The sequence below is a fragment of the Opisthorchis viverrini genome, assembly GCF_000715545.1.
Source record: "Opisthorchis viverrini unplaced genomic scaffold opera_v5_116, whole genome shotgun sequence".
Lineage (NCBI taxonomy): Eukaryota > Metazoa > Platyhelminthes > Trematoda > Opisthorchiida > Opisthorchiidae > Opisthorchis > Opisthorchis viverrini.
Window position 1 is genome coordinate 443,458 of NW_008751772.1, and position 18,616 is coordinate 462,073.

Below are 18,616 nucleotides of genomic sequence, written 5' to 3' on the forward strand. Positions count from 1 at the left end.
ACATAAACACTGTCTTGGTTGAAGTTACGCCCTTCCTGAGGCGATCAAAAATAGGCGTTCGCGTTGGTACTTTTCTCTCTCATCGTCGGATTCAGTATTCATCACAGTCTTTGCATTGGATTTTGTGTATAACGCTGGCCTTCCTCGATGTAGTCAGTTTTCCTTTTTGGTTTTGTTGGCGTTTCTCGAAGTGTGATCTTCGGCTGGTTGCGACCTTCCGCAGTTAACTACGAAAATTCCCCGATGGCTTCCATTTGTGACATGGAGTTTGGTGGGCGACGTTTACTCAAGAACCTCTGTAGACATTGCTTGGCTTCCGGTTTGGATTCTGTGGTTTTGCCGTGCTTCAGTTCATCCGGAGTTTGCCCAGATACGGCTTTTCTGGGATTTGATGCGTATGACTCTCTTCTCTGCAGATCTCGGTGTCCGGAGGCCAGCCATCCCTAATAACTGAACATCACATCATTTGGACGGATGTCACGTACAGGACACGGACTAAACAAAGGCATGCTCTGATTGGTCAGGATGCCAGCCAATCCGGATCGAGCATCTCTGACTCGACGCTTCTCGCCCCCTCACGGAGATTCTGGCACGACCTTGTGGAACACTCTGTGACTACCCTATAAATACAGTTGTAATAACTTTCCTTTGTCTCCAAAAAGGGCTGTCTAGAGCTACCGTACCTTTTGATATACCATAGTGGGCGGAGCAGGAAGCCAAGGGACCGATACAGAGTTGCACTACTGTTCTGCAAGTCATAACACTCGGTTTGTAGTTGTACATTTGGAAATCTAGTGATGAGTAAGTCAAAGAATGCCATCATTCTGCTCTTCTATGGCAATTTATTGTCAGTAAAGTCGCTGTTGTTCGGTGTAGTTCACTGCTTTTGATAATGACAAATTTATCTTGACGTAAGGCTCGCTCCAGTATTCACATTTCAGTTTCCGCGATGAATCCGGAGACTGACAAGCCCTTTGATGCGCCTCTCATTTTCTTTCGTAACGATCTCGTTTAAATTCAAAATAGATTCTCAGACAGAGCTTGAGCAACTCAGATACGTCTTTTTTCTTTGGGAGCCCGTTTGAAATTCCGCTGCTACCCACTACTTCACCCACCATTGGTTCAGCTGAACTCTGGACTGTGAGCTCACGACGAACGATACCATAATTTCATCTTCCCTAGTTTGTGTTACCTTTGGTTGGTTCAAGAATCGTGCTGCATTGTCGGACGAGTGCATTGGTCGATTGCGAAGCTATTTCCATACGCTGGGTGACGAGAGTTACCAAGCCAGGAGAGATATTATATGGCCAAATGTAAATTGCTCGTTCCTGCTATTTTTTCTCGCATTAAACCGTAATTCCGCCACGAAATCCGCGATGGATTTACCCTCCTTTTGTACTCTTGTATGGAACTTAAATCGCTGGGCAATAATGAAAGATCTAGTAATGTAGATCGTAGACACAAGATCGTCCACTGGCAGTGCCGTATTTACGCACCACTTTATCAGCTCCCGCCAGCTCCAATGCGCAGCTAGCAACCGCACCTTCACAAATCGTCGGTGAACGAAACTGTGGCAGCTACAACCACTGTCCGACAAGTACGTGGTTCTTACAGCTGACAATGATGACTCAACGCATCTGTGAGTGTTACTTACCCTTCCACTCACCTTACTCCATCTCTGCTCGCTCAATCATTAAGACAAACTCGGTTAGATTCGTGAGTCTAGGTGGCCAACATCCCCACCGCAACTTTGTTCCCTAAAGGACTGCATTTGTGCGCTTCCCTTTTTGTGTTACTGATGGTCTTGTCCTGGGGGCTACTTGCAACTCGCCGTGAGCATACATGGGTCTACAGGCCTGGTCTATGAGACTGACGGTTAGTTCATTCATTGTCTTGAAGTGATGGGACTCTACTTTGTTAAAAACTGCGCTTTCTGAGGTAAGCGTTCATGCACCAAATCCAACGGTGAGCTTACACCTGTTCACTACCTGTTCGACACCTCATCTTCCTTGTTCAGAGGCATTTCGACCCCATGAGGATTTTTTTTAAAAAAGTAAGGTGCTGATAAGAGATTAGGATAAATTCTTGGTCAGTATTTTCATATACATGACGAGAATAGTATACGTTCAATATTCATACAATCTTGTTAGATGTCAGCGTTGAACTGGCCCAATAGATGAATGATATGTTGGTAGAATGTCTGCAGAGATCAGAAAATACGATGGAATAGAAATGCGACACACGCTGGAGAGCATCACCAGAAGAAAGTTCAAGGAAAATCGCAGAAAGATCTGGAATGTTCTGATATCTAACCGGTAGTGTGTGTAGTGTCGTGCATGTTGCATTGTCATTCAAGTTCGTCCGTTTGTTCACCTGAGTCGCTGATCCTCAGGAGACTTAAAGGTGTCTCGTAATTGACATCATAGGAATTTTCTTTTCCCTCCTCCTCCTCATCCTCTACCGGTGACTGTAAAGGTGAAAGTAAACAACACAGGTGTTAAATTCGCGTGATAAATGTTTTGTTTAAAAAACGAAATATTCATCATCATCGTCATCGTCATCATCATCATCATTATCATGGTCAGCATGACCTCAGTGTTCAACGCGGACGCTTCACTGCCGTACAACCATGATTGATTTGAAAGCCTGATTTTAAAGAAAAGAATAAAGATGGATGGGGGAGGGACTTAGTGCTAGCTTACCACAATCACCCCGAGGTGCCTACACCCTATAGGCATTCACTCAGGCGATCTGGATAGAAACTGACAACAAGAAGAACGCCACTGACATCGGTTGGCAGCCATAACTTGTAGTGGCTCCCACCAGGTGCAGTGAGGATCACGCGGTCCCCGTCCCGGAAGGCGAGTAGTACCGACAGCACCCAAGCGTTCTGTGAAATGTCGATCGTATTTCCAACTAAAAGATTGCAGCACAAGATGGCTGAGTTGAATTCGTGTACCACAGACCTCTAAGGTCACAGAATAGCTCAGTTTTTGTCGATAAAGACAAACAAATTAGTTTGCAACTTGTACTTTTTATCGGATCATTCCATGAGGGGTGCAAAAAACAGCTAAGACCAACCGAATCCCATTTGAGCTAATGGCCATGGTGTGTGTGTGTGTGAGGGGGGAGAAGTCTCGGGTGCGACCGACATGGGAGTCACGTTATTGGCGGTTAGAGAGTAAAGTTCATAGGTACACCCTGTCCCTAAGGTGAGATTCTCATGATGAACATCAGGTATCATGCCATGCACAGCCCATAGAATTCACATTCCGGTTTAACTGAATTCCCAGCACTCCCTTTATTGCAAAGCACCCGCTTCTCATTTTTGGGGATCTTAAGGTCCCCAGTTCGGCACTTTGCAGGATTGTCCCTTCATTTCTGCTCTAATCACTCTCAGTTGGTGAAAAAGATACGCATTGGTTCGTGGATAGGAAATGTACTATCTCGTTTTAAGTGCACTTAATGGCCCTGTGGTGAGACTGAACATTGTCACGGGACATCGGTTGGGATACTCAAACAAAGCCAACCAATGTTTCGCGAATTCGTAGCCGTTCCAAGAAACCAGAGTGTGGGTCACGTGCCTGTGACTGATGGAGAAGGTCGACATACAAATCGGTACTTCATTTGCCCTTATCCCGTTGTGCTTTTTATACCAGCTGACATTAGGCAAATTCAGATAGACCTAGTTGAATACGAATGAGGAAGGATGCAACGGAGGGTGAGCTGCGTGTCATTCGTGTTTGCTACGTGCTCCCTGAGAATGGTGCATACTACTGATGGGGCGTGCTAGTAACATATCTATTCAAAGTAGTTCACAGTCTCACCTTTGCTTCTAATCGACGGCTGACTGAGCCTTCCAACTGTGATTGTTTATCTATGTTAACTGTTCACCTGGGCATAGTAAATTTGTCAAAAGCTGTGTAACTCAGGCTTCTGCTTTCCTGTATTGGTCATGACAACCTGGACTGTCAGGGCCTCGTGCCTCCCGCAGTCGATTCACGATGGGTGCCGCGAGTACGCTAGTGTCAATCGCCGGCGTTGAAAGTTGATCTCGGTCAGGGAACGGCAAGAAGCAGGATATCCAGACTAATGTAAAACCGGAAACCGGTAGGAAAGATTTTTGTAATACACTACTCATAAGGTTGCTGATAGTCCACCGACCGCCCACGACCGGTTTCGCCCGTTTTTGGGCTCAGCAGATAGGCGCAGTCCCCGGGATTCCGTCAACCTTATGTTTTACTTGAAACCAAATTGCACAAAATTAGCGAATATACACTCATTTGCAAACTAAGTTAGTTTTGCGAGGGACTCACCTGAAACTCGGCTGATGTGATGTTTCCAGGCAATTGATCGTGCTGCACAGGCCTGAGGTGAAGAATTTCCAGTATCCTTATGAGTAGTATATTACGTTTATAGTTGTGTGATTTGTGTTTCTGGCAAATAATCGGAAGTTTCATGGTTCGAACCCGATCCCTGCCTCTTGACTTCCCCTGTCTAGCCGTGGGCGACCTGGCAGTATCACAACCCTGGTTTCAAGTAGGACATAAGTTTGACGGAAACTCGGGGACTGTGCCTACCTGATGAGCCCGTAGAGAGGACGAAACCGGTGGTGGGCAAAATCAACACCAATTGTTGACTGATTACACATCATCATGATCATCATCATCAAAAACAGCAACATCAGTTTTGATACTGATGTTAGACTAACCGTAAGGTTTGTCTAATTATATTTAAAGCCCCAGAGTGGGCGAGGATGGCGACCAAGTGTTGGCCTTTGTCATGGGTTTTGAGGTATCTACACATCCAGACGCTCAATCAGACGATGTCGTCTGCATGCATACACAGGCACGAGGTTAATGTTCACACAGTTCAGCCCTGTTAATGGTGTAACCTTTGGTGGTCGATTCATTCGGCCATTCGGGGGCTCCACTCTTTGGTGGAACTTTCTTCAGTGAGACAATCAATACTGGATTGATCAGTTTCATACCCTTCACTTGTGTGTGTGCCTCCATTCAGATTCGCTTTAGTCGGCAGAATGCATCAACTCACAGTGATTGGGTAGATTTGAACGGGCGCATGGGTATACCCCTCCGTCATTTTATTATCCGTGAAGGAATTAAGTTGGGGTAACTATCCGGATGTAAATTATGAGTTTCGGCGTTTCGATGTGGGGAGAGATTCAGTGAACGAGATAAATTCATGCGTAACCTGGCCGCTAACTTCGATATGAGTCCATAGAATTGTGTGGAAAATAAACATTTTTTCCTCATCCTGGTGACCGGTGGAACTTAACATCATCGTGGCTGGTATACTATGCTTATCAACACTGAAATTCAAGAGTTCATTGCACGCGTCGATGCTTGAAACCGGTTCAACGTTCGTCAATCGAATTCGGCCCTTCTTTGAGTGACAAATTTCAAACGGAACGGAGTTTCAGACGTCCTGAAAACATATTCCGGAGAGTGGAATTCCAGCCACAATTAAACAACTCACCGTCAAAGATGCGGTTCTTGAATTCAGTTGTCTGGATCGAGAATTGACCCCACTTGCATCGGATATTCCATCATTCGGTGATCTGGGGTGTTGTATTACGAAGCTGCGTTTGTTTAAGGCTGCCTGAGGTGCGTCGACCAGTACTGGTTTTCTCTGTAGTGGGCCATCCGGCAACGCTCGCCTATCATCGGGGACTGTGGACGGCTCCATATTTAGCCACCGAGAGGATGAACCGTCAACATAATTCATTCTAAAGTATTTGGAAAGTGGTGTGTGAGATTACTCGTAGAGCAAACACCGCAATTTCACTACCTGGGTCGCTAAGGATGAAACAGATGTGGTGTGAATAGAATCACCTGGGTTCCTCGAGATTCCCCCATGAGTTCGAGGCAAAAAAGATGATATTCATCAGTCTGAACACTGTAAAGCGTGTAAATATCGCATCTTTTATTCTACAAGTGAAGCCAGTCTATGATGAAAGACCGAGAATCATTATGTCACTGTCTTATCCTCATTAGGAATCATCAGCGGTGCGCATCTTACGAAGCTCCGGCAGAGAGTTTTGGAAAGAATCTCGGCCAATGGGTGAAAGACACAATGTTCAGCCATGAGTGGCTGATCAGCAGTGTGAATATTCCTCACTTATACACGACCTGGCGCCATCCTTACCCCAGTGTACGAATCCACATCACGTGGTCACGTGCTGACTAGCTGCTTGAGTTACAACTACTCAGATGGGAGTTTCAGTCACTGTATAATGCATTCTGCTTTCCAAGCAAGCTAATCTTGCTGATGATTGGCCGTTCGTCACAAGATAGTGTGGCCTTCATCCGCTAGTCATGAGGTCCCGGATTCGAGTTTCGTGAGATGCGCACTGCTGATGATTCTCAATGAGGATAAAACAGCCGTACAGTTCCTCTCGGTTTTTCAGGTTTTCACAGTCAGGATGAGATCTCACTTGAAAATTACAAAATCTCCTCACACTATGATCAATACGCACTGAAGGCATTGGATGGCTATTGATCAGTTTATGAGGAAAGTACTCAAGCTTGAGGGGGAATAGCTGCTTTCCTCAAGTTGGGTTTGCTCAAAAGCTTCCTGAAAGTTGAATTTGACAGTAAACACTGAATCATATAGTTGACTGGAAGGCCGCTACTGAGGGCTTCGATGAAGCTGGTCCACTTTGCAGCAAAGTTGACAGGTAAACAAGAAAAACGTAGTTCGCGTATTCAGGTATGCAAAAAAATGAAGAGGTCTGAAGCATTCCATATGCTATCCTATCCAACGTTAGGTCTGTCTACTCGTTTCCATTAGTGCTATCCAGTCAGACCATGGACTGTTTTTCCGTTGTAATCTCAGGTTGATATTCCTTCATCCATTACACATTTCCAAGTGTGGCTCACATAATGAGCCTCGTAGAAGTATGTTCAGTGGAAACTGACATACAAGAGTGAGATTCGATTACAGACCAGAACAGAATAGTGTGGGGATTCTGAAGCTTTGATTACGTACTTCACCGCATTAGATCAGGTCTCACTGGCTTGTATTTCTAAGAATAAGACCGTGGTTTTCCCATACTTGTGTAGAACAGTACAAAACAGACAATACCAGAATTCCCGAAGCACCGTAAACAAGAAATTCACTTGAATATTCTGTTAATTGCAAGCGAGTCTTCATTTTCGTTCAGGTCGAATTTTTTCGAGTTCAAACAATCAGCTGAATTGGCGATAGGAGATCTTATTAGGAGAAATTTAGGAACACCTTGCACATCTTCACAACACAAATGAGGATAGATTTTATGTGACGCATTCAGTTGAAGAATATCATACATTATAGATTTATTTCGTTCACCTGCCAGCCAAGGCTCTATTCACCCTTGGGTTTATTGTCATTGTAGATACTCTTTTTCGAACAGCTACTGACCTTTTAATAAGTAGCTAGATATTTCGAGATTTCTGTCATGACACTGTCCACAGGTGCTGAAACGATGCAGCCAGATATCGATGACTATCGTGATTTTCCCAGTTGTGGTTGATCTCTGAGACTTGTGTCACGTACACATGAACCCGAATTAATTTTGATCGAAAGCATGCTGAACAAGATCAGTCTTAAGTGATCATGTCGCCGGCAGATCACATGCCTGAGACAAGGGAAACATCTTTTCATGGCCCGAATAAAGAAAGAACTTTTTGAATGGAGTCGCGGCAAAGAGAAGATTACCAACGAAAAGTGGCTTGGTGGATTTGAATATTCCGCATTTGACCACTGATATGAGCCTAGATGTTGACTATTTTATGGCTTTAAGTATATGTGAATAAACTTGGCGGTTGTCCGACAGTGAAGACCCAAAGACAACATCAGTGTTGTTGTCTCTGATGGTGATGACGATGATGATGGCAATTGTGAACCACATTGATGCCTGTTTCTTTGCGTAACTCTGAGAGATTGTATTAGGAGAACCAGCTCCGAACGTAACGGGGCTATATAACAGCCAATGGAATAACCGTTTTTGTTGAGGGAAATATTTCATTGGTTATCCTTCACTCGTCCTTGACAGATGAGTTGCGTTGTTAGAATCAGTTGTTTTGACCTGCTTGTACACGACAGCGATCAACAGATCGGCCGGCTCGCACGTTCATTGACTTTTTCTGGTTTGGTCAAGCGCACCAGGCGATCAGGCGGCTATCCAGTCCGAGGTTCACGGTAATAAGAAGGCATTAAGCAGACAGTGGTCCTCAACTGTGGTCCCACATTATTTGGACGGATGTGTCACGTGCAGGACACGGACCAAACGAAGGCATGCCCTGATTGGTCAGAATGCCAGCCAATCCGAGTCAAGTACCTGTGACTCGGCGCTTCTCGCCCCCTCACGGAGATTCTGATACGACCTTGTGGAACACTCTGTGACTACCCTATAAATACAGTTGTAATAACTTTCCTTTGTCTACATAAAGGAATGTGTAAAGCTACCGTGCCTTTTGATATATCCTATTGAGCGGAGCAGGAAGCTAAGGACCGATGCAAAGTTGCACTACCGTTCATCGAATCACAACAGATTGAAAAGCAATCGAAATATTTGCAGTTCTTTGAACACAACCTTTCTCAAATGGTATATATTCCTTGATAAATCGATGAAGATCACGACCCAACACCGGGGTTTCTACCATTTTTGCAACGTGCAGGAGCTATAACTAAGGTGTCTGGAGTTACGCTATTGAATGAAATTGACTAAACAATGTATAAGCTATATATCAGCGAAACTTACCCAGTTTCAGGTTCATGGGATACTTCGATCGGAACGACGACATTCTAAACGGCAGAGAAAATCGATGAGTGTCACCCAAATATTTGGAGAAATGGACAGAATGCGAACAAAAAGGTAACCTATACATTCTACGGCCTGATTCAGAGACATTTGTGAGCGAGGTATGACGAAACTGTGCCATCATGTGTAGGAGGTCGGCTGACTGTACAATGGTTTCAATACCTGTGCCAACCACCTCGTTAGTTTGTGCTCGGAGGAATTCGCCGTCGAAAAGATTGGTCTGGGAGCGCCATAGATTTACAGCATTTGTGTCTTCGTTGGCCTCAGAAAGCTAGCAGTGGTTTCGGTAATCAATCCACCTTGCAGCAGGGCCTGTAAGGCTTTGGACAACCTCCTTTCCAGTGTAACTGGATTACTCATAACAGTGTAGCTCAAGAATTGCTCGATCATTTGGAATCTGTTCTGAGTGGTCAACTTTGTACACGTGACCTTCTGTCTTGCGAAAATATGACGGATTGTCACGTGATTTGTTTTTTTAAAAGCCTTGCTTTCAGCCGTGACACACCGTCATCGGAGTTGAGTTTTAGGCGAGATAGTTGGAAGGAATAATAACCGCTTTTTGGACGGAATGCAAAATTTTTGGACCCGGCTTGATAGACACCCAGCTGAACCGGCGATAGATCGGTTATGTTTCTGAGAGAGGTTGTGATCGGACGAGTTTACAAGCTGTTGACGCAGAAATTCATACACATTACTCAGCAAGCCTATGACGGCCCTTTTGCCCGTGTTGGAGTCACGGTCACCAACAAAACTAAAAGCCAGCTTCCGCAAAGACAGGCAAAACACATCGCGACGTCGATAAAGCAGCACGTATGTTGATCCGCCCCATTCAGCCCAAATACAATTTCGTATCGTGTATACAACGATACACGCCTTATCGATAGTCCGTCACGTGCCTGAGACTATGCGTTGGGTAACTGACTGCGTTTCATATCCCTCTCAGAACCACTAGCGGTAAGGTGCTACAGTTTGTTGCATCAGAACATGCTGAAAAGCATTAATCGATCGTGTCGTTGACTTGTTTTTGGACGAGTATTGTTTATTGATCTGTAGTATTGCTCAGTAGTACACACACTCGATGGAATACAACAGTTTGTTTGCTTTCAACCGAAGGGTTCTTGTCCCAGTTACAAGATCTATTGTTGTCATCATACGCAGGTGTCAAAGTGGCACCTAGGGAGGACAATAAAAACGTCTGAAAATGTAAAGCAAAGTGGTGGCATCCCGGTTAGTTTCACCTGAGGCCACTTAAAGAATGGAGAATTCTTCATTGTCCCTGCTGAAATCAAGGTTACTTGGGGATGAGTGGTCTTACAGTGGTAAAAAATATCAGTGGAATAGTTACATCGATATCTATCTAAATTTCCCTTCGTTTTTGTCAAAAATTCGTTAACTGTTTATAAGTAGTAGCAACCAGTGGTTAGGGGCGCAAAAGTTGTGGCCAGAAAGTTCGAAACCGATCACGGCATCTTCACCGGCCTGGCCGAAACGTGGGAAACCAGGTAGTATCTCAGTGGTCATAATTTTTTTGGGTGATGGCGAAAAGTTGTTACAGATAAACGACTGTTTTTTTCTATTCATATCAGCGTTTTTCATAGAGCGTTACTACAAGCGTCTCTGGGTATCTGGAAATCAGGAATTCGGGGCTTACACAAGGCCCCCTTAATCAGTGTTCAAGACCAGTAATGATCCGACCCAATCATGGAAGATATAAGTTGCGATGACAGCGATTTAATCTACTTTGAATGGAGGAACATTGTTCGGAGATTGATGTAAGTTTGAAGTGGAGCAGACTAGGTGGTTCCGAAAAACACAGTAATGCTTTGCCTCTTGAACAATTGTGAGATATCACGTCATTGGTTGTTGATCAGATAGCCGGGCTTGGCAGCTGACTTGCAAACATTTCGTCACCATGCGGGGAGGCATCATCAGTGCGCACTTGGGTGGGTACGTTCTGTTTGCCTGCGTGCGTTTATATAGCATTTAGAAGCTATCTGTTATCCCCTAACGTGATTGGTTAGTTGGCTGTCAGCGGTTTTTCGTGCATTGATAGGCCCGTTTGTGATCTCTGCTGCGTTGTGGTTTGCGTTCCCTCGAGTCGATTGGTCATTCCGAAGACTTCTATTTTCGGTGGCTTCGTCCCCGTTTCAACTGACCTATTCCCCCATTTGTATTGTGTTGTAATACAATTTTTCCTTTTCAATAAACTCAATAAACCCAATAAACTCACCTGAGCTACCAATATTTCGACACATTACCGACATCACGTCAGCTTCGAAATTCCGCATGATCAAATTGGAGGGTGAAGTTTGTCGATAAATTTAACACAGGAACACCTGACCTCAAAAGTTGGTTCTGAGTACGGTGTTTGAATGTTCTTATTTCATTACCCGTTTATTTTTTCATTTAATAATAATATTACGTCAAGGCAGTAGAATTTTTATATGGAAGGATATCGAAAAAAACACCTCTCCCCTATTCCCTCATTGTGATGAGAAACTTACCTTTGGCACGCTGCCACGTTCGCCAGCACACGATCCCATTGGTAGCTTTCGCGCCGAGCTTCTGATTGACTCATCGTGACGGTTGACCTTGGACACGGTTGCCCCAATAGCAGTAAAGTCTGGTTCGTGAGCGTAATTCGTATTCTGTGCTGAGGTATTGATTTCTTCGCCAAACGGCTGGCTTGGGTCTCGACGAAAATCGGTCGTGTCTTCCAGCACGGTTATTGATCCAAACAGTGGATTGTCCACCGCGCAATTCATGACGTTAGTTGGAGATCGTGGTCTTCCGTTAGTCACGGGTTTTTGTGGAATCGAAAACGACAAGGTTGTACGCACAGATGCCGTCCGTTCGATCTCTTCCAGTTTCGCCGATGTTGGCGTGGATTTCTGCGGTGCAACTTGTGATTTTTGGCGTTTGGAAACGATGAACTCGTAGGTTGTCATTTTTCTGGCGACTGATATAACGCGTTAAGCGATGCAAACGTGAGATATCAAAGTAACCAATCCCCACCGCATTTTTATGTGAGTAGTATGTGACGGTTTCTCAAAATCAGCAGAGAAATCATTACTGGTTCCATCTGTTCAAGATTCACAAAGTAGGCGTAGGTCCCGTAATCTTAGGTTATCTACCTCTGAATTGATAGGCGATTTTGTCGACAGTTTGGTTTGAAGGTCTAGCGTATGTTGAAAGTGGGGTCTTTCATACTGATATCCTGCATAAAGTGCAGTGTTAGCATGCTAAAATAAACGTCTAAAATCCAAGGCGTGGGCATGAGGACATCCCCGGTTATGATTTAAAGAAAGCAATTGTACCCTAACTCGATAACTGGGGATGAGGAAACTGCTCGAATGTATTGAACTAGCCCGTTGGTATTTCACGAGGCATCCGCAAGGCGGAACCATTCGTGGGCTGTCGACGGGTTTTCAGCAACCTTATGAGTAGCGCGTTACGAGTATACATGTATCGCACTATCTCGAATATCGTAGCGACTGAAACTTGAGGCGGCCTGGTGCAGCACATTCAGCAGTTGCCTGGAAACATCACAAACGAGAGATTCAGCTGTGTTCCAGGTGAGTCTCTCGCAAAACCAAATTTGTTTGAGTGTATTTCGCTAAAAACACACTTAGTTATTCCCGTCAAGTGTGACTGCTCATATAATGAAAACGGCAAAATATAGTCAACTCTCTTCTGTTGGGTTAAAGGCCCTATTACCAGCAGCTCACTGTTTTTTGTCAACTGAACACAGAAATTGAATCAGCTCGAAAAAACAAGTAGTTACGTGCAGTCTTTTGCGCAGATTGCAACAGAAAACCAAATTCGGGCCACAATAATCGATTAAAGTCAAGGGCGAAATCCTCAACTGGCTACTTATCTGTTACCAAGCCAGCGGCACACAAAAGACACGGTGAATAAAACTGTGGCCAGTCAGAGACTTGGAGACTTCCCAGTTGGGCTGATTGTAGAAGTCAGGTCTCATAACCGTATGACAAAACAGCCCGCACTATGACCTGATATACACGTCACTTGAGATTCACGGATATACCGCTTTGATGTCATAGGTGTCTAAAATTGGCAAACGTGGCCCGAGCATTGCAGATTCGTGCATTTACCTCATCTGTCACACTACAGTCAGAACTAATACAACTTCCAAGATACGTAAAACGCTTGACAACTTCCAGTAACTCTCCCTGGATCGTAAGTGATACGTTCAGTGACTGCACGTCCACGAGTATGACCATACACTTTGTGGGCGCAAAGTGCATACCAGAGGACTTTGGTCAGTTCATCCAAAACACCTGCACCTTCTCCTCCATTTCGAAGATGTGAACAATGTCGTCTGCGTACTCCTGATCGACAAGGTTTTCTTCAATAGCTATTTGAATGTCAGTGTTTCAAGGACCTACTAGCGTTTAGCTCATTATACCGTCCATAACGATGTGAAATCTGGTACAACGTCCCTGTGCAGGTTTACGATCTGCTTGAACTTTCCCTGGATGTGAGTTCCCCACAGGTTTCCAGTTTTTAATGCCTCGGTGAGGAACATGACTGAAGAGATTCGGCGTTCACAAATTCACCACAGTTGAGGCCAGTCAGTGAGCACTACTCATCGTCTTTATCATCATCGTCGACATCGTGACATTAGTGTTCAACACCGACGCTCCGCTGTCGTACAACCCTGACTTATTATGAAGAAAAGAATGAAAGTGGATGGGGAAGGGACTTAGTGCTAGCTTACCACAATCATTCCGAGGAGCCTACACCTCCAAACACTCAGTCAGACAATCTGGATAGAAACTGGCAACAAGAACGCTACTGAGATCGGTTGGCAGCCATATACTTCAGTGCCTTCAATCAGGCGCATTGGGGATCATGTGGTCCCAATCTTGGAAGGCGAGTAGCACAGAAAGCACCCGAACGTTTCGTGATCTCTTTCATACCCTTGGGCGGGAGTTGGCGGTCTCTCTGTGTTGGGCATGGAAAACAGCACTCTCTTCGGCAATCGATGGTTCGGCATACGCAACGTGCTACGTTTCAAGGTCACTGGGTAAACCAATCCATCCCGGCATTTCCTCAAGTTTTATACATCTCACATGGCCGACACAAACAGAAGTTTCTAGAAACCCCTGTCGTCGCAAGTTGGTTTTCGATCGCCGCCCAGCCAGAATGTGGATAACGTGTTCGACCTCCAGATAGCTCAGTGGTTTTGGACCCGAATTTACTAACCAGAAGGTGCGTGGTTCGAAACCAACCCCGAAATCTTGACTTCCCCTGTCCAGGCTAGGGCACCGTGGCAGTATCCCAGCCCTCGAGCTTCTTTCCGGCGACATGGCAGTCGAATAGCAAGAAGGCACTTCAGTTAGTGTGAGCTGCGGAACAGATCTTCTGCGGTGAGGATTCTATGGAACGGAAGGTGAGCTGACCACAGTCCATTGATTGCGCGGTTTCGGTCACCTGATGCGCATGCCAGCTGACCTCATTTCTCTGAGAATTCTTCGCGGGCGAATTGCAGAGGGTAAAAGCAATGTGGGCAGATAGAATTTGGTAGTGGAGTGTGAAGGCCATTACTAACAAATCCAACTACGTTTCTTCCCGGGGGGGGGGCTCAGGAAGTGACACATTGAAGAAAATCCTGGTTGGACACTGTACAGAGGCCAGCCCTCCCTAATAACCGAACATTACATCATTTGGACGGATGTATCACGTGCAGGACACGGGCCAAACGAAGACGCCCTGATTGATCAGAATGCCAGCCAATCCGAGTCAAGCACCTGTGACTCGACGCTTCTCTCTCCCTCACGGAGATTCTGGCACGACCTTGTGGAGCACTCTGTGACTACCCTATAAATACAGTTGTAATAACTTTCCTTTGTCTCCAAAAAGGGCTGTCTAGAGCTACCGTACCTTTTGATATACCATAGTGGGCGGAGCAGGAAGCCAAGGGACCGATACAGAATTGCACTACCGTTCTGCAAGACACAACAGAGACGCTGTACGGTATGACTGCTAAACGATGTCAGCGGCGTTCTTGTTATCAGTTTCTATCCAGATTTTCTGGAAGCGTGAGAACCTTGGACTGATTGTAGTAAGCGTGCGATAAAATCCTTTCCCATCCACCTTTATTGTTTTCTTTACAATGAGGCTTTCAAATGGCTGTATGATACGAAACATCCAACTGATGTGATTTCCACGATCACCAAGGAAATCTTGATTGACATCCAGCAATGAATTCCCCTGAAAAGTGCTTGATTTCGTTTATTGCTGAAATGAAATGCATTTTTTTCATGAATGGCGCCTTCACTCAACTGTTCTATAATTACTTACAAAGCATGAATGTTGTACAAAGCCACTTTTCGATTGGAACAGCTCTGAACGAAATTGATCAACGCTGGACTTCTGTTGTCCCAACTCGGGGAAAAAAATCAATGCATGCTGTATACTCGTTCGCTTGGTTTGCAAAGCACATGGGTGTGGCTAACTAGAATCCATCCATCGAGCTAACTGGGATGAAACAAAGGCAACTGGGTTTGAAAACAGTTTTCGTACGCATACGTTCACGTCAGAATTGGAGCTTACTGTCCAAAGATGGGCAGAGTAAACGCTTACAAACGGAGTGGTTTACCTCATTACCAAAATATAAAAAAGTGTAGTATTGTGTATGACAAGTGTACAACTTTTGTTGTATTCGCGTTGCTTTTTCATGCCAAATTTGCCGCATTGGAAATGATCCTATCGTTCTACAACCTCGTTTCTACCTCGTTCGTAGAAGAGACGCTTTGAAGCAAGGCTGTTCACCAAACAGGATTCTCTGCTTACGAAAGGTGTAAGTAGTATCATTCATGCACTGTCAGATTCTTTCACACACGCACAACTATGTGGTATCTAAATCAGTTGAGGCATGCCGTAGAAGGGTAGCGAAAGATGAGCACGTGAGCATTGTTTTCGCGGTTATGGATAAGAGAAGGACGTGGGAAACCAGTTGGCCTAGAACGACCTGTGCGGCAGGACCGTACGCTGGACAGACAGGACCAAAAAAGAACCGTTATTCTCATAAAGGAAACTACTCACAAAATTGCTGAAAACTCTTCGACGGCCTAAGACCGGTTTCGCCCTTCTTGGGGCTCATCAGGTGGGCGCGCAGTCCCCGAGTTCCCGTCAACCTTATGTTCTGCTTGAACCCAAATTGGACTGTTTTTCAAGAAATACACTCAGTTACCGGGGCGAAACCGGTCGTTGGCTGTGGAAGAGTTTTCAGCAACCTTGTGAGTAGTGTCCTTTGCGAAAATATACTGCGATATTTCGTGCCAACTGAAACATGGGGCGGCCTGTGTGCGGTAATTTCAGTTGTAGAATATCATAAACGAGAGATTCATTTGGGCCTCTCGCGAAAAGCAAATTGATTTGCAAGTGAGTGTATTTCTCGAGAATGGTTATTTCTTAGAAATCGGTCTAGGAGCACCATACAGCTGTTTCAGCCCGAGGGGGAATAATCAGCAATACCCATCTCACCAAATTTCATGGTATTTTAAACCCTTGGCTGGTAGTTTAATCACAACCGTTCAGCTGCGAGCGGTCAGTCAACACGTGACCACGTGATTTAGATCACGCGATTGGCAGATGGAACGCGCTCTATCCAGCCAATCACAACGCTGATGCGGCACTGGTGGCCGGATGGCTGTGTTAAAACTATCAGTCTTGGGATACGCACTACTGATATGACACTACTCAACAGTAGTACAATTTCAGTTCCGTCAGTCATTTTTCGAAAAAAAATAACAGCCGATCTTCACAGAAACTCACATAGATATGCATGAAAAAATAGGAGATGTAGTAATAGAAGATCGGTAGCCAGAATCAGAAGGCCAATAGTGATCATCAAACCAACGTACACGTCCCCCGGAATGGGTTGATTGAATATCTTGAAAATTTCACCTGAAATAAGAAAGACATTAGAGTCCTAGAAATTAACAAAAGTTCACCCATGAAGGTTGCTTAAAACGTCTGTAAATGGAAAACAATGTGAGAGAGACCATCTTATTTAGTTATATTAGAATATCACGTGAACTAGAATTGGAAACTACCTGTGTAACGTGTATACTACTGATGAAATATGTGAGTAGCCTCTGGTCAGATGTCATGGCGCGGAAATTGTGCACTGACTGGCCGTTGTGTCAGTGATCGACTTTCGCAGTGCGGGACATAGACGGGATGCAATAAGCCTCCATTCAACGTGAACAGACCCTTGATTTCACTCCACAGTTTGAGAATAAGGCAACTCTTGGCTCTCCTTGATTGACGCCTCTGTGTGAATCTCGACATACAGGACAGCGACCTGGTGAGATCAGTTTCTTGTAGGAAAATAACTAGGGCATTAGTTCTACTCTGGCACACACCATCCGTCGACATATTCGTCCATCGTACTCACCGTTATGCTCCGATCGATAATACCTCCCCGAGTTATTCCCATACTGATCAGGAATTTATCAAAACGGCTGTCGGCATTTCGGTGCCCTGCCTTCTTACCATCTTCAGAATTCCAAACGAGAAACTATTATATTTGATTTTTGGAATGACAATGGCTCACTGGTTTAATATATTTGGGTTTTACTGTCGGATGGTTACTTTTGTCTCCAATGAACTCCAGACAGCACAGTGGTCAAGAAACTATGTTACAGACCGGAAGCCTCGTAGTTCGAACCCGACCCCGATATCTTAATTGCTCCTGTCTGGACTTAGACAGCATAACAATATTTCAGCACTTGTGTTTCCTTCGAGTGGATTGACAGCTGAGCACCAAAAGCGTGTTACTGAGGGAAAAAATTTATCCAATGAAATCTAATTCAATTAGATGTTTCTTTACCAATCCATCAATCACTAATAAAGCGTATCTGTTTTGATAGCTTACTTAGTATATTTCAGTAGTGCATAAGTGATATATGACCAAAGGAAAAGTCAAATTAATTGTCCAAATACTGTGACATTCTTTGAACCGACTTCGTTTGCTGGTCCACAGCCCTTCACCTGGGTCACGCATGTAAACACTGGTTGTCTCAAAATGAGAATCAGAACAGAAGCCAAGTCACTCAGGAGTAAGCAACAAACCAGTTGTTTTCTTGGGGGCACACACCACCCAGAAAGTTGCTGAAAGCGCTCTGACAGTCCAAGATCGATTTTCTGATTCGTGCGGCCCATCAAATAGGCCCAGTCCCAGAGTTTCCGTTGACATTATGTCCTATTTGAACCCAATTTGAACTGATTAAAACAAATACACTGATTCGGTATTGACGGGAGACTCAAATGAATCTCTTGTTTAAATGGGGAAGGTGTGTAACGGTGGACACTACTAATGGGAGCATGTGAGTAGTATGTGTTCCCTTAAATCCGCTTCGCGTCTCTTGCGTCTCTTACGGAATTTCTGGAATTGGATTTGAGCAACAGTCAATCAATATCCAGGAAAGTTCAGGAAGACGCGTCCAAGGAGAAGATGGATATTCAGTTTTTGTAGACAAGATGCATATGAGAGTTTTGCTTCCCTGTCCAATAGTCTGTAACTGTTCAGTTGACATTTTCTAATAAATAACTCCACAGCGAAGGCCTTCTTCCTTTCACCTTCCCACCTTTAACTAAATGCGCTGCACAAAGGCCACCCCATGTTCCAGCTGGTACGAAATTCGAGGTATTGGAGTATATTTTCACAGGGAACAAAGTCCATAAGTTTGCTGAAAACTCTTCGACAGCCCTTGATCGACATTCAGCCTCTTGGGCCTGATTAGATGGGTGCAGTCTCAAGGT

At 44.7% G+C, this 18,616-nt stretch overlaps 1 protein-coding gene across 1 annotated transcript in view; it reads right to left on the reverse strand.

Moving 5' to 3' along the window:
* Positions 1–1,988: 1,988 nt before the first annotated feature.
* Positions 1,989–18,616, reverse strand: part of T265_05880 (hypothetical protein) — a gene marked incomplete at both ends in the record, with an annotated part of 36,433 nt that continues 19,805 nt past the window's right edge. The window contains 5 exons of the mRNA XM_009171009.1: positions 1,989–2,467; positions 5,497–5,746; positions 8,762–8,805; positions 11,326–11,780; positions 16,625–16,756. Of these exons, the coding sequence (XP_009169273.1) occupies positions 2,348–2,467; positions 5,497–5,746; positions 8,762–8,805; positions 11,326–11,780; positions 16,625–16,756 (1,001 nt within the window). The remainder of the gene's footprint in view (positions 2,468–5,496; positions 5,747–8,761; positions 8,806–11,325; positions 11,781–16,624; positions 16,757–18,616) is intronic.